The sequence below is a fragment of the Papio anubis genome, chromosome 5, assembly GCF_008728515.1.
Source record: "Papio anubis isolate 15944 chromosome 5, Panubis1.0, whole genome shotgun sequence".
Classification (NCBI taxonomy): domain Eukaryota; kingdom Metazoa; phylum Chordata; class Mammalia; order Primates; family Cercopithecidae; genus Papio; species Papio anubis.
This window is the reverse complement of record NC_044980.1, coordinates 101,160,590-101,173,216: the sequence shown is the minus strand read 5'-3', so window position 1 is coordinate 101,173,216 and position 12,627 is coordinate 101,160,590. Positions and strand designations below refer to the sequence as shown.

The 12,627-nt window shown below is 33.7% G+C and overlaps 1 protein-coding gene across 1 annotated transcript in view; it reads left to right on the top strand.

Moving 5' to 3' along the window:
- The window catches only part of LOC116274940 (F-box/LRR-repeat protein 17-like), an 87,577-nt gene extending 83,189 nt beyond the window's left edge, over positions 1-4,388 (top strand). Inside the window, exon 5 of the mRNA XM_031666381.1 lies at positions 3,854-4,388. Within this exon, the coding sequence (XP_031522241.1) occupies positions 3,854-3,913 (60 nt within the window). The 3' untranslated portion in view covers positions 3,914-4,388. The remainder of the gene's footprint in view (positions 1-3,853) is intronic.
- The last annotated feature ends 8,239 nt before the right edge of the window (positions 4,389-12,627 follow it).

Sequence of the window (12,627 nt, the reverse complement as noted above, 5' to 3'; positions counted from 1 at the left end):
GCCTATTGAAGTTGTTTTGTTAAGATTTCAGTTTAAATCTATGATTGGTATTGATCTTCTTTGACTGATGGAGTAGAAAGAAACAACTTTTTCTATGCACAGATTTTATACAAAAACGATTTTTCTCAGTGCCTTCTGTTCTTTATTTAGATGTTTGGAAGCCAAATTTTATATGTCTTGTTCACATAGTAGTGAGAAGTAGCAGGAAGACTATAATTAAAATAGACAAAAAATTATTGTTGGGACATTGTCTATCATACGGAGCTGTACTTTGTAGAATTTCTGTGGTACTTTATGTTTCTTTCTCCCTAAAAACAAAAATAAATTAGTTATATAATAGTAAATTAAAATTATATAATATAAGCCCTACTTGGGTATTTGTGGCAATTCAGGAGTAATTGCTTTATCATCATTCTGTTTGGAAGTAATTGCATTGCTTTTGGTGACTGTAGCTTACATTTAGAATTCAGTCAATTGGGTCATATCCCATTTTTATAAATTGAGAATATAATGCCATAAAATGTGAATTTTTGAAGATATATGGATTCTGATTTTGCTGAATTTTTTAGGTTTTTTGTTTGTTGTAAAAACTGTATTTCTACCAAAGGAATAGAATGTTAAATGCTTAATCAGCAAGAATTCTAAAGCATGAGTTAAGTTGGGATAAATGACTTAAAATTATTTATTAATTTGTTGTGAATAAACTTTTTTTGAAGTTTATTTCTGAGTTGTTTAATGTTTTTGTAGTACTGAATGCTAATTTTGAAAACAATGTTTCAGAAACATTTAAAAAACAATTTTAGCAGTCTTCTATAGATGAATGGTCAGTCAGTATCATTCTTAAAATTCTTTTTTGAAGGTATCCAAAATTATTTCCTTCTGCACAGAACAAACAGTTAATGTGATGTTTATGCATTGGGTTTTTGATGTTTGAGTCTTTAAATTGCCACATAGTCTGAAAATAATTTTATTTTACTAGTAATGCTTTTGGGATATTTATTATTTTTTATATATGGAGGTTGAGCACCATCTATTGGTCAACCTGAAGTATATTAATTTGCGAATTCAGCAAAAATTGTTACTTAATTACGTTCCTTACTGAGGTTCTATATATTACATGATTTTGTCACAATAAGATCTTCGTCTAAAGAGTATACCTCTCATAAAATTCACCAGAATGCCTTTACTGTTGTAGACTATAAAATGACTCACCTTTATTATTTAAGTTTCTAACTTTGCTATATACTACTGAATTATAAGTTATCCTCTAAAATAGGTGAATAGTCTTAACCCTGTGTTAAGAATATACCCTGTTTATTTATGGAGTTATTCAAGGTGATTATTTGCTTTATGTGGAGATTATCCAATTGAAGCAGAATAGTTAGGTGATTTATATATTGTTACCTATGCATGCTAGGTTTATTATTTCAGAAAATGATGCTAAATTTAATATTTAAGATAATAGATAATAAAATACTTTTTGTTTTCCTTTAATATCAATTTGAACGAAAAATATTTATTATCTAATTGAGCAACAATGGAATTAGGTATATTAAAAACAAAAATAGCCATTTTTGTTACTAATATATAGTTTTTAGAATTTTGATTTTTATCATATTGAATGTGTTATTTTGTTTGAAATGGATACAGCTGAAGTGTGTATTAGTAAATGAAGTTTTAATTTTAAAAGATATTTTAATGATTTAATACAGATATTAATAAAGCTTATTTTCTCAGAGCAAAGCAAAAAAAAATAAATGTGAAATGACATTTCATGGTCTCAAAGATATTAAAAATGTGTATTCTGTAAGACTAGATATAGAAGGCAACTCTGGTACTTCTCTCCATTCCTGACATCAAAGTGAGGCTACAGCTGTATCAAAGTCTTAACCCTCATACATTAATAATGTACAGTAAATAAATCAGTGCTTTTGGGTTTTAGGGAGGGTGATTTTTTTTATTTTAAGTTGTACTTTCTAAACATAAATCATTCATTACTTAGTATTAGATGTATTCTTAGCAAGAAAATAGTTATAAATAAGGCCAAAAGAAACAATTTTAAGAAACTAAATTGGTATTTTATGTTTCATAACAGAAAGTCACTGATTTTTTATATGAAAATAAAGATTGTAGTATCCGCAGTATTATACTGTTTCAAATCATGAATCATATACTGATTCCCGTTGACTCCTGTTGCTTTTTCCTTATCCACTTAATGTCATCACTTCTTCCTAGTGTTCTAATCTAGAAACTTGAGACTCAGCTTTGATTCTTCCCTATCTCTTATCTTTCTCCTAAAAATTTAGTGTCTAAGCTTTGGAAATAACTTTTTTCTTTCTTTTCTCCTCACAACTTTCCTATTTCAGTCTTACTCATTTCTCTGTTCCAGAGAGCTTGTTGTATAATGTTGACTAATTTAATTACTAATGTTATTGTCTCCAATCTCTTTCCTGTTCCACCATATTCTTACTAACACTGAAAGGTTTTTTTTTGGTGGTGGTTGTTTGTTTTTTGTTTTTTTTGTTTTGTTTTGTTTAATTTTCCTACTAAAACACTTGACTGGTCATTTTAAAGATTCTTTAATGGCTGTTGACTGTGTGCTACACAATCGAATCTAAATTCCTTAGGATGTCACTCACTAGAACTTTATGGTCTTGTTCCAATTGACCTTTTTAGCCTTACTTTTTTCCTTTCTCCTTCCCCTTCCTACCTTTTGAGACCTGAGGCACAGGCCAAATTTGTAAAGTGTTACTTTAAGAATTAATCATGCTGGTTTGAGCTCTACTAGCAATTGGATTGTATTACTGGAATCCTAGAAGGTTTGTTGGTTGCGTGTGTGTTGATAGTTGGTGAACTCTTTGAAAACAGTAACCATGATTTGTTTTGTTTGTTTGATCTGCCAATTTCAAGTCTTACGGATAGTGCTTGGCATGCAGGAGTCTGTATAATAATACAGTAAAGAGTATGGACTCTGGAGCAGACTGTCTGGGTTCAATTCTTAGCTCCTCTACTTTGTCTCCTTGAACAATTTACTTAATGCCCTAGCCCTTCAGTAAAATGGGTATTATAACAGTATTTATGTTATAAGATTACTATAAGGATTAAATGTTTTAATATATATATAATGTGCTTAGAACATTACATGGTATTATGTACTCTGTATGTAGGTGCATATGAGAATTAAATGCTCAATGTTATTTTTAATATTTAAAAATATTAAAAAGAATAATTTACTATATTTCAAAATTTGGAAAAGTACGTGAATTTGGGAGAAAGTTCTTAAAGATTTTTTCTTGTAGTAAAATACCAGAAATGTTAATTGAAAATCTTTTCTTGACTGAAAAATATTTTGTTTAAAATTTTACTAAGAATCGAATTGTGTAAAGTTTCAGTAAATAATATATCCTTCAGAGTTAAGAAAAGTGCACTTTTATATAAATATTTTATGTTGTCGCTGCATTGTGTTAATGTCACTCTAAATAACTATTAACCAAAATGTGTCTTTTTTAGAAATATAAATACTGTTAAGAACAAAAGTAAATTGGCACCTTTTCTGTAAAAGTAGACTTTTAAATTTAAAAATGAAGATCTAACATAGGTGTTTTTGTTTTAGATGTAGGCTGAATATAGTAACATTAGTAGATGACTTTAAAGAACAACTGTGGATATGAAGTAAGTCATTCTGTAACAAGGCTTATTGCAGAAACAGACTTGCTTATGACTAATAATGTCTTAGATATGGATTTTTTTTCGTTTTTTTAGTTTGTTTTTATATTTGTTGTCTTGATGAGTTTTCTTATCACTTCTAGCCAAGTTCAGAGTAAAGATTTACCTTTATGCAATTTGCTTTCAGTGGTTTTTGGAGGAAGAATATGGATGGATACAAATGTCAAGAGAAGAGAGAGAGAGTTAAGTTTGATTTCTTCAGCTTGAGATTTTTATTCATCGTTTGGCATTGTAAGATGAAGGTTAAAAGCCTCTGTTGGGATATAAACTTCTGAACCTAGACAGTTCTCCTCAAAAATTCATAAAAAATATTTATAATGAATGAGAATCACTGAGTAATGTTAATGTTAGCTTAGATGATAAAACACAAAGTATTTTTTAGGAGCCTACAGCTATTAGGAATTACAAAAAGTATATCCTTCAGACAATAAGGTAAGAAGAGTTCATCCTTTTTTGGGTTAGAGCCTGTATTTTGAACACTAATGTCAGTAAGAATATATATATAGTACATACTTTCAAAATACTGTCGATATGTATTGTTTTCTTTCTTTGAATGCTTATGTTAGAAATAAATATAGATTTGACAATCAGTATTTGTTTAATATCATGTCTGCTTTGAATTTGTCTTAATGATTGAAATACATTACTCCTCCTTTTTTTTTTTTTTTTTTTTTTTTTGAGACAGAGTCTCACTTTGTCTCCCAGGCTGGAGTGCTGGAGTGCAGTGGTATGATCTCGTCTCACTGCAACCTCCGCTTCCTGGGTTCAGTGGTTCTTGTGCTTCAGCCTTCCAAGTAGCTGGAATTACAGGCGTGTACCACCATGCCTGGCTGATTTTTGTATTTTTAGTAGAGGTGGGCTTTCACCAGGTTGACCAGGCTGGTCTTGAATTCCTGACCTCAAGTGATCCGCCCACCTTGGCCTCCCAAAGTACTGGAATTACAGGCATGAACCACCACGCCTGGCCAAAATACATTTCTTCTGAGTGAGATACTCATTATTGATAATGTTCTTAAATAATTTGTGCAGTGGTAAAATTTATGACTTAATAGAAAATACCTGTTTGCTTTTTATGGTGTTTCATCATTTGATTATAAAATATACCATGATTTAGCAAGCAAGTCTGGTTTATTTGGAAAAGTTACTTAAATATATCATCTTCATTTTAGACTTATAATTTTGAAGCTGTATTTTTGTTTTGGAAACTGTATACGAGTCCCTAAAAGTTGTGTGGTCAGAATCAGGTAGAGACTTAAAACTTACGGAAATTATAGAGGAAACAGAAGTATTCCAATATTATTTTCTAGGAATAAAATCATGCATGTCCCCATATTTGAAAATGTCTTTCACTTAATGGAATTCACAATTTTCACACTTTGTTTTAGATGTGAAAGCTTTCAATAGTTTCGTGTGAATAGGCCACTAAAATTAGTGTAAAATATTTCAGTTTTCTAAAATAACTTATTAGTATTACGATATTTCACTTTATAGTGAGAAATCTTTATTGTAAGATGTGATGATTCCTAACAAGAAATATTTAAAGTATCGGCAATAACCATATTTTCAGACTAATAAGAAACTAATATAGGTATACTGTTTCTATTCAACAAGTATTTTTACAGTGTCTAATAAATACTGACATTATGCTAAGTCTTGGTATTTCCCAATTAAATATTTAGGAGGAGAAAGACATTAATAGAGAATTAAAATGTGATGTTCTAAGTGCTATGTAATAAGGCATGATTGAAAAGAAACTTAGAGCATTGATTAAGTCTTCTTGGGAGTTCAGGGGTTTTTTGTGAGGTCATGATACCTCAGCTAGTTTATAAAGATTTGAAGAATATTTCCAGGTGGATAGTAGAAAATGAAGGGATTTTAGGTTGAGGGAGCAGTATATGTAAATTCCGGTGGGCATTTAGAGAGAAAGTTCAGGAAGAACAGACTGTGGATCATGAGGCTAACTAGAGATATAGACTATAAAAGCTTTTGGGGGGGCTGGGCATGGTGGCTCACGCCTGTAATCCTAGCACTTTGGGAGGTCGAGGCAGGCGAATCACCTGAGGTCAGGAGTTTGAAACCAGACTGACTAACATGGAGAAACCCCATCTCTACTAAAAATACAAAATTAGCTGGGTGTGGTGGTGCGTGCCTGTAATCCCAGCTACTTGGAAGGGTGAGGCAGGAGAATTGATTGAACCTGGGAGGTGGAGGTTGCGGTGAGCCAAGATCACGCCATCCATTGCACTCCAGCCTGGACAACAAAAGCGAAACTCCATCTCCAAAAAAAAAAAAAAAAACAAAAAACAAAAAAAACAAAGCTTTTTGGATGCTATGTTAACAATTTTGGCTTTTATCCTTTAAGCATTGGGGAGATATTAAATAATTTTGAATAGAATAGTAACACACATCTATTTACATTTTTGAATTATTATTCTGATCATTCTGTAGAGGATGGAGATAGAAAGACCAATTTAAGGAATTACTACAATAGTACAGAAAAGAAATGATGACCGCCTGAACTGAGGGCAGTGATAGTGAGAGGAAAGAGGTATTAAGGAAGTAGGGTCAGCCAGCAAGTCTTGATTATTAGTTATACATTGGGTTCAGAATGTTTTTTGCAGTACTTAAGACTGACTGCTGGGTTTCTGGCTTGAACTACTAGTCCTTGACATAGGTATTAATGGAAAGAGGACACAGTTTTGGGAATGGGTGGACTTCAGTAGTAAACATGTCTCATTTGAGATGTCAGAGAACACTTGGTTAGGAATGTCTAAGTATGCAGTTGGATATCTTGAGATCTGGAACTCAAGACATGGCAATTTGGAAGTTAGCGTACTGGTCCCAAACTCACTTCATTATTTTCATTTTGTTAGTTTGTTAATATTCCTCTAAGAACAGGTAAAGTAATGAGAATAAGGAGAATTTAGAACTTAGGTTAAAGAACTTTTGGAAAAATAAAAGTCTGTGTAGAGCCTATTTCACACTTAAGGAAACTGCCTGGGATTCATTTCTCCTGCCAGTAGTTTCAATTCTCTGCTACCAGCTGTCTTGTAGGATCAGTGAAGTTGTTCCAAGGAAAAGTAGAGCACATGATGACCTGGCTCTTCTGAATACTTACAAACTTAGAGGATGCCTAACTTTTTAGCATGCCTCCAACTCACCTAGGTGAACTATTTGTAGTTTTTTGTTGCATGTATCATTGTTTCTCTCTGTTGGTGTGAGCAGTTGAGAGTTGACAGAATGTAATCAGTAAGGTGGTGACAATAATTGTTTTGATATCGTTGCCACTCATATCATTTATTTCACAGTTGCAGAAATGGAACTAGTCCAATATTTAATACCTCATATTTTATATGTATTGTATAATATACATGAGTGTAGGTTTTGGATGCAATGTTCTTTCCAGGACAATTTAAATCTGTTCTTTAACTATTTTAAATGGTGTTGCATATGTGGTATGAACTTTTTTGTTTCCACTTCTGCAGTTTTACTATTCTGTATGTCATGGAAATATTTTTGTTAATTTTTAAATTGTGATCTATATAACATACAGAAAACAGGATTGAACATTGGCATTAATTGAATCACCATATATACTTGAAATTGCTTAATATGCCATCAATTTACAGGATGTAATTCAAACATTATTTGCAATAACAATCCCCAGAATACCAAGGAATAAATCCAACAAAAGATATGTAAGACTTTTATGGAAAAAAATTATACAACTTTGTTGAAAGATGTAGGATCTAAATAAATGGAGATCAGTGTTATGCTTTTGGATGGGAAAACAGGAATTTCTGTTCTATAGTTTCTATTCTGTAATTTCTGTGATTGAATAGAAATTCCCCCAAAATTAATCCATTAAGTTCAATACAATCCCAATCAAAATCCCAACTAGCATTTTCTTTTTACAATATTTGACAATTTGATTTAAAATTGACATGGGAAAGTAAGAGCAAGAAGAGCCAAATAATTTTGGAGAACACTAAGGGTCATTCATCTTACCAAATACCAAGATTTACCATACAGGAATGGTAAATTAAAATAGCGTGATCATGAGACATGGGGTAAAAAAGCAACTAATGAAACAGTCTGCCTTTTCAGTCTTGCTTCCTAACTCCTCTTTGTGTACAACGACATGCCAGCCAACCTGAGCTATATGTGCTAACATTCACGCCCAGTACTGTGTGCCTTTGCTATTGCTATTCTACAGAATTCTCTTCATCCCTATGGACTCTACTTCACTGAATCTAAGATGTGTTATTAATTTATGTACTACTAAGAAAAAATGTTGCCAATTAAACTGACACACCATCATTGCCAGATACACCCAGCTTCAGAGATGTTAAAACATGAAAATGTGTCTTAAGATTTATGGAAGATGGTATTTAAAATGCCAGTGTCTCCACTAAAAATATCCCTTGGTTTCTCTTATCTGAAAGTAGATTCTCTCCCTGTGAATCTGCATAGCATGCATTTGTGCATTTTTGTGAGTGTTTTACAGAGTAAAATACACTTGCACAAAGACTTTCCTCTGAATTTTTCATTTTAGAAGGTATCTCCTACAATAATTTTAATAGGACCAAGAGTTACCAAATATTGAGCACATACTGTAAGTCATGTGATAGTTGCTTTAAGGATGTTATCGTGGCTGTTAGGCAACCTTCCAAGGCAATTTCTGTTCTTCAGATTTTGACATAGGAAACTGGAACTTAGAGTTTAAGAAATTTTCCCCAAAACATAGTTACAGGGTTGGAACCCCAGACTGCCTAACTTCAAAGCCATGTCATGTCATGGCAGCATCTGCCTGTTTCCTCTCTGCTTCCCTCTCCTGATTACAGTAAGCTCTTTGAGCATAGACAACACGCATTTTGCATCTTTATAGTCCCCATACCTTCTTATACCATCCCTTGAAACCTAATGAATGGTCAATAATCTGTAGAATGAATAAAAGTAGAGGAGGAGATCAGGGCACTTCTTCAAACTGATACCCCTTTACATATTGGTCCACTGTTTATTTGTGTGTGAGATCAGCACAAAGGAGGTGTAAGTAATTGAGGCTGAGCTATTCCTTTAACACCAAATATTAGAATAAAGAATAGATGTAACTTCCTAATTCAAGGATCATCTTAACATTTTAGAAAAATATTTTTGAATTAAATTTACATATTATAGAAAAGATGAAAAGTGGAGAAAAAGAAAATTAATAATACATTATCAAGCATGTACTATGAACTAGGTACTTTGTGTGTGTTATATCATTTAATTTACAAAACAACATAACCATACAGGTATTGTTATCTCTATTTTGCACATGAGAAAGCTGTAGCTAAGAGCTGTCATTCATTTACCCATGATGTCATTACTAGTAAGTAGAGGTGTTCCAGTTTGCTTAACTTCAGAGTTCATACTTCTCTCTTTTTGTTGGTTTTCTGTATTTAAACTTGGTATAAATAGGATCAATAGTGAACTTTCTGCAGTTTTCATTTTCTGCCCAACAGTTTTTGAGATGTCATCGGCATTGCTTCCTATAGTTTTACTTCATTCAAGTAATTAAAAATGTTTCTAAAAGTAGTAAGTGTACATAGTTTAAAAAGTCAAAGTTATGTTTAAAGTGAAGAGTAGATACCTCTCCATTTTTTAGTCTTCTCCACAGAGACAGCTGCTTTCAACTTTTTGTTACTGTATTTCCTTTTTTGTTTACACAGATTTCTCATTGCCATTTCCTGACTTTTAAATTTTAATTACGTAATGCCTTTCTACTATGAAAGAAAATAATTTAGTACTTTTCCTCCCTTCCATCATTTTCTGTTTTTTTCTCTTCCCATCCTTCCAATATATTTATACAACACTGTCATTACTATGTGAACATTTGCAACAGAGCTACATAATGTACTGTGTTCAGTTTTCCCCCGTTTTTGTAACTTGTGGTTGTTTGCAAGCATACCTCATTTTGTTTTTTGTTTTTGAGATGGAGTCTCACTCTGTCGCACAGGCTGGAGTGCAGTGGCCCGGATCTCAGTTCACTGTAAACTCCGCCTGCCGGGTTCACACCATTCTCCTGCTTCAGCCTCCCGAGTAGCTGGGACTACAGGCGCCCACCACCATGCCTAGCTAATTTTTTGTATTTTTAATAGAGATGGGGTTTCACCATGTTAGCCAGGATGGTCTCAATCTTCTGACCTCGTGATCGGCCTGCCTCGGCCTCCCAAAGTGCTAGGATTACAGGCGTGAGCCACCGCACCCGGCCGCATACCTCATTTTATTGTGCTTTGTTTTATTGTGCTTCTGAGATATTGTGTGTTTTGCAAATTGAAGGTTTGTGGCAACCTTACATCAGGCAAGTCTGTTGGTCCCGTTTTTTCAATAGCATGTGTTAATTTCATGTCTCTAGAGTGTCATATTTTGGTAACTTACAACTTTTTTTTTCTAAATGTGATCTTAAGCTTAAGATCTTGTTGAACTTTTAGGTTCAGGGGTACATGTGCAGGTTTCTTATATAGGTAAATTGCATGTTGGGGGGGTTTGCTATACAGAATATTTTGCCACCCAAGTAACAAGCATAGCGCCTGATATAAGGTAGTTTTTTGATCCTCACCCTCCTCCTCCCCTCCACCCTCAAGTAGGCCCTGGCGTCTGTTGTTCACTTCTTAGTGTTCATAGGTACTCAGTGGTTATCTCCCACTTGTGAGAACATGTGGTATTTGGTTTTCTGTTCCTTTGTTAGTTTACTTGGGATAATGGCCTCTAGCTCCATCCATGTTGCTACAAAGGATAGGATCTCATTCTTTTTATGACTGTAGTATTCCATGGTGTATATACACCACATTTTCTTTATTTAGTTTACCATCAGTGGGTATTCAGGTTGATTCCATGTCTTTGCTATTGTGAATAGTGCTGTGATGAACTTACATGTCCATTTGTCTGTAGGGCAGGATGACTTATATTTCTTAGGGTATATACCCAATAATGGGATTGCTGGGTTGAATGATAATTCTGCTTTGGGTCTTTTGAGAAATCACCACACTGCTTTTCCCAATGGCTGAACTAATTTACATTCCGACCAGTGGTGTAGAAGCATTCCCTTTTGTCTGCAGCCTCACCAACATGTTGTTATTTTTTTTTAAATAATAATCATTCTGACTAGGGTGAGATAATACCTCATTGTGGTTTTTCTTTGCATTTCTCTAATGATTAGTGATGTTGAGCATTTTTCATATACTTATTGGCCATGTATATGTCTTCTTTTGAGAAGTGTCTGTTCATATCCTTTGCCCACTTTTTAATGGGATTGTTTGCTTTTTGCTTGTTGATTTGTTTAAGTTCCTTATAAATTCTAGATATTAGACCTTTGTCAGATGCATAGTTTGGAAATATTTTCTCCCATTTTGTAGATTGTTTACTCTGTCAATAGTTTCTTTTGCTGTGTAGAAGCTCTTTAATGAGGTCCTATTTGACAATTTTTGTTTTTGTTGCAATTGCTTTTACTTCGTCATGAAATCTTTGCCAGGTCCTGTGTCCAAAATAGTATTTCCTACGTTATCTTTCAGTATTTTTATAGTTTTAGGTTTTATATTTAAGTCTTTAATTGATCTTGAGTTGATTTTTATAGATGGTATAAGGAAGGGATCCAGTTTCAATCTTCTGCATGTGGCTAACCAATTATCCCAGCACCATTTATTGAATAGGGAGTCTTTTTTCCCATTGCTTGTTTTTGTTGACTTTGTTGAAGATTAGTTTGTTGTAGGTGTGTGTCATTTCTGGTCTCTCTATGCTGTTCCATTTATCTATGTGTCTTTTTTTCTACGGGTATAATGCTGTTTTGGTTACCATAGCCTTGTAGTAAAAAATCAGGGAACGTGGTGCCTCCAGACTTGTTCTTTTTGCTTAGGATTGCTGTGGCTATTCAGGCTCTTTTTTGGTTCCATATCAATTTTAAAATAGTTTTTTTCTAATTCTATGAACAATGTCATTGGTAGTTTGATAGGAATAGCATTGAATCTCTAAATTGCTTTTGGCAGTATGGCCATTTTAACAATATTGATTCTTCCTAACTATGAGCATGGAGTGTTTTTCTGTGTCATCTCTGATTTCCTTGAGCAGTGTTTTGTAATTCTTACTGTAGAGATCCTTCACCTCTCTAGTTAGCTGTATTCCTGGGTATTTTATTCTTTTTTGTGGTGACTGTGAATTGGATTGCATTCTTGATTTGGCTCTCAGCTTGGATGTTGTTTGTATATAGGAATGATACTGATTTTTGTACATTGATTTTGTGTCCTGAAACTTTGCTAAAGTTGTCAGTTCAAGGAGCTTTTGGGCAGATGCTATAGGGTTTTGTAGGTATAGAATCATATAGTCTGCAACAGGGATGGTTTTGACTTCAACTTTTTCTGTTTGGCCGACTTTCATTCCTTGTTCTTGCCTAATTGCTCATCTACGACGTCCAGTACTATGTTGAATATAAATAGTGAGAGAGGACATCCTATTCTTCTTCTGGTTTTCTGGGAGAATGCTTCCAGCTTTTGCCCATTCAGTATGATGTTGGCTGTGGGTTTGTCATAGATGGCTCTTATTATTTTCTTTTTCTTTTTTTATTATTATACTTTAAGTTCTAGGGTACATGTGCACAATGTGCAGGTTTGTTACATACGCATACTTGTGCCATGTTGGTGTGCTGCACCCATCAACTCATCAGCACCCATCAACTCGTGATTTACATCAGGTATAACTCCCAATGCAATCCCTCCCCCTCCCCCCTCCCCCTTCCCCATAATAGGCCCCAGTGTGTGATGTTCCCCTTCCCGAGTCCAAGTGATCTCATTTTTCAGTTCCCACCTATGAGTGAGAACATATGTGGTGTTTCGTTTTCTGTTCTTGTGATAGTTTGCTGAGAATGAT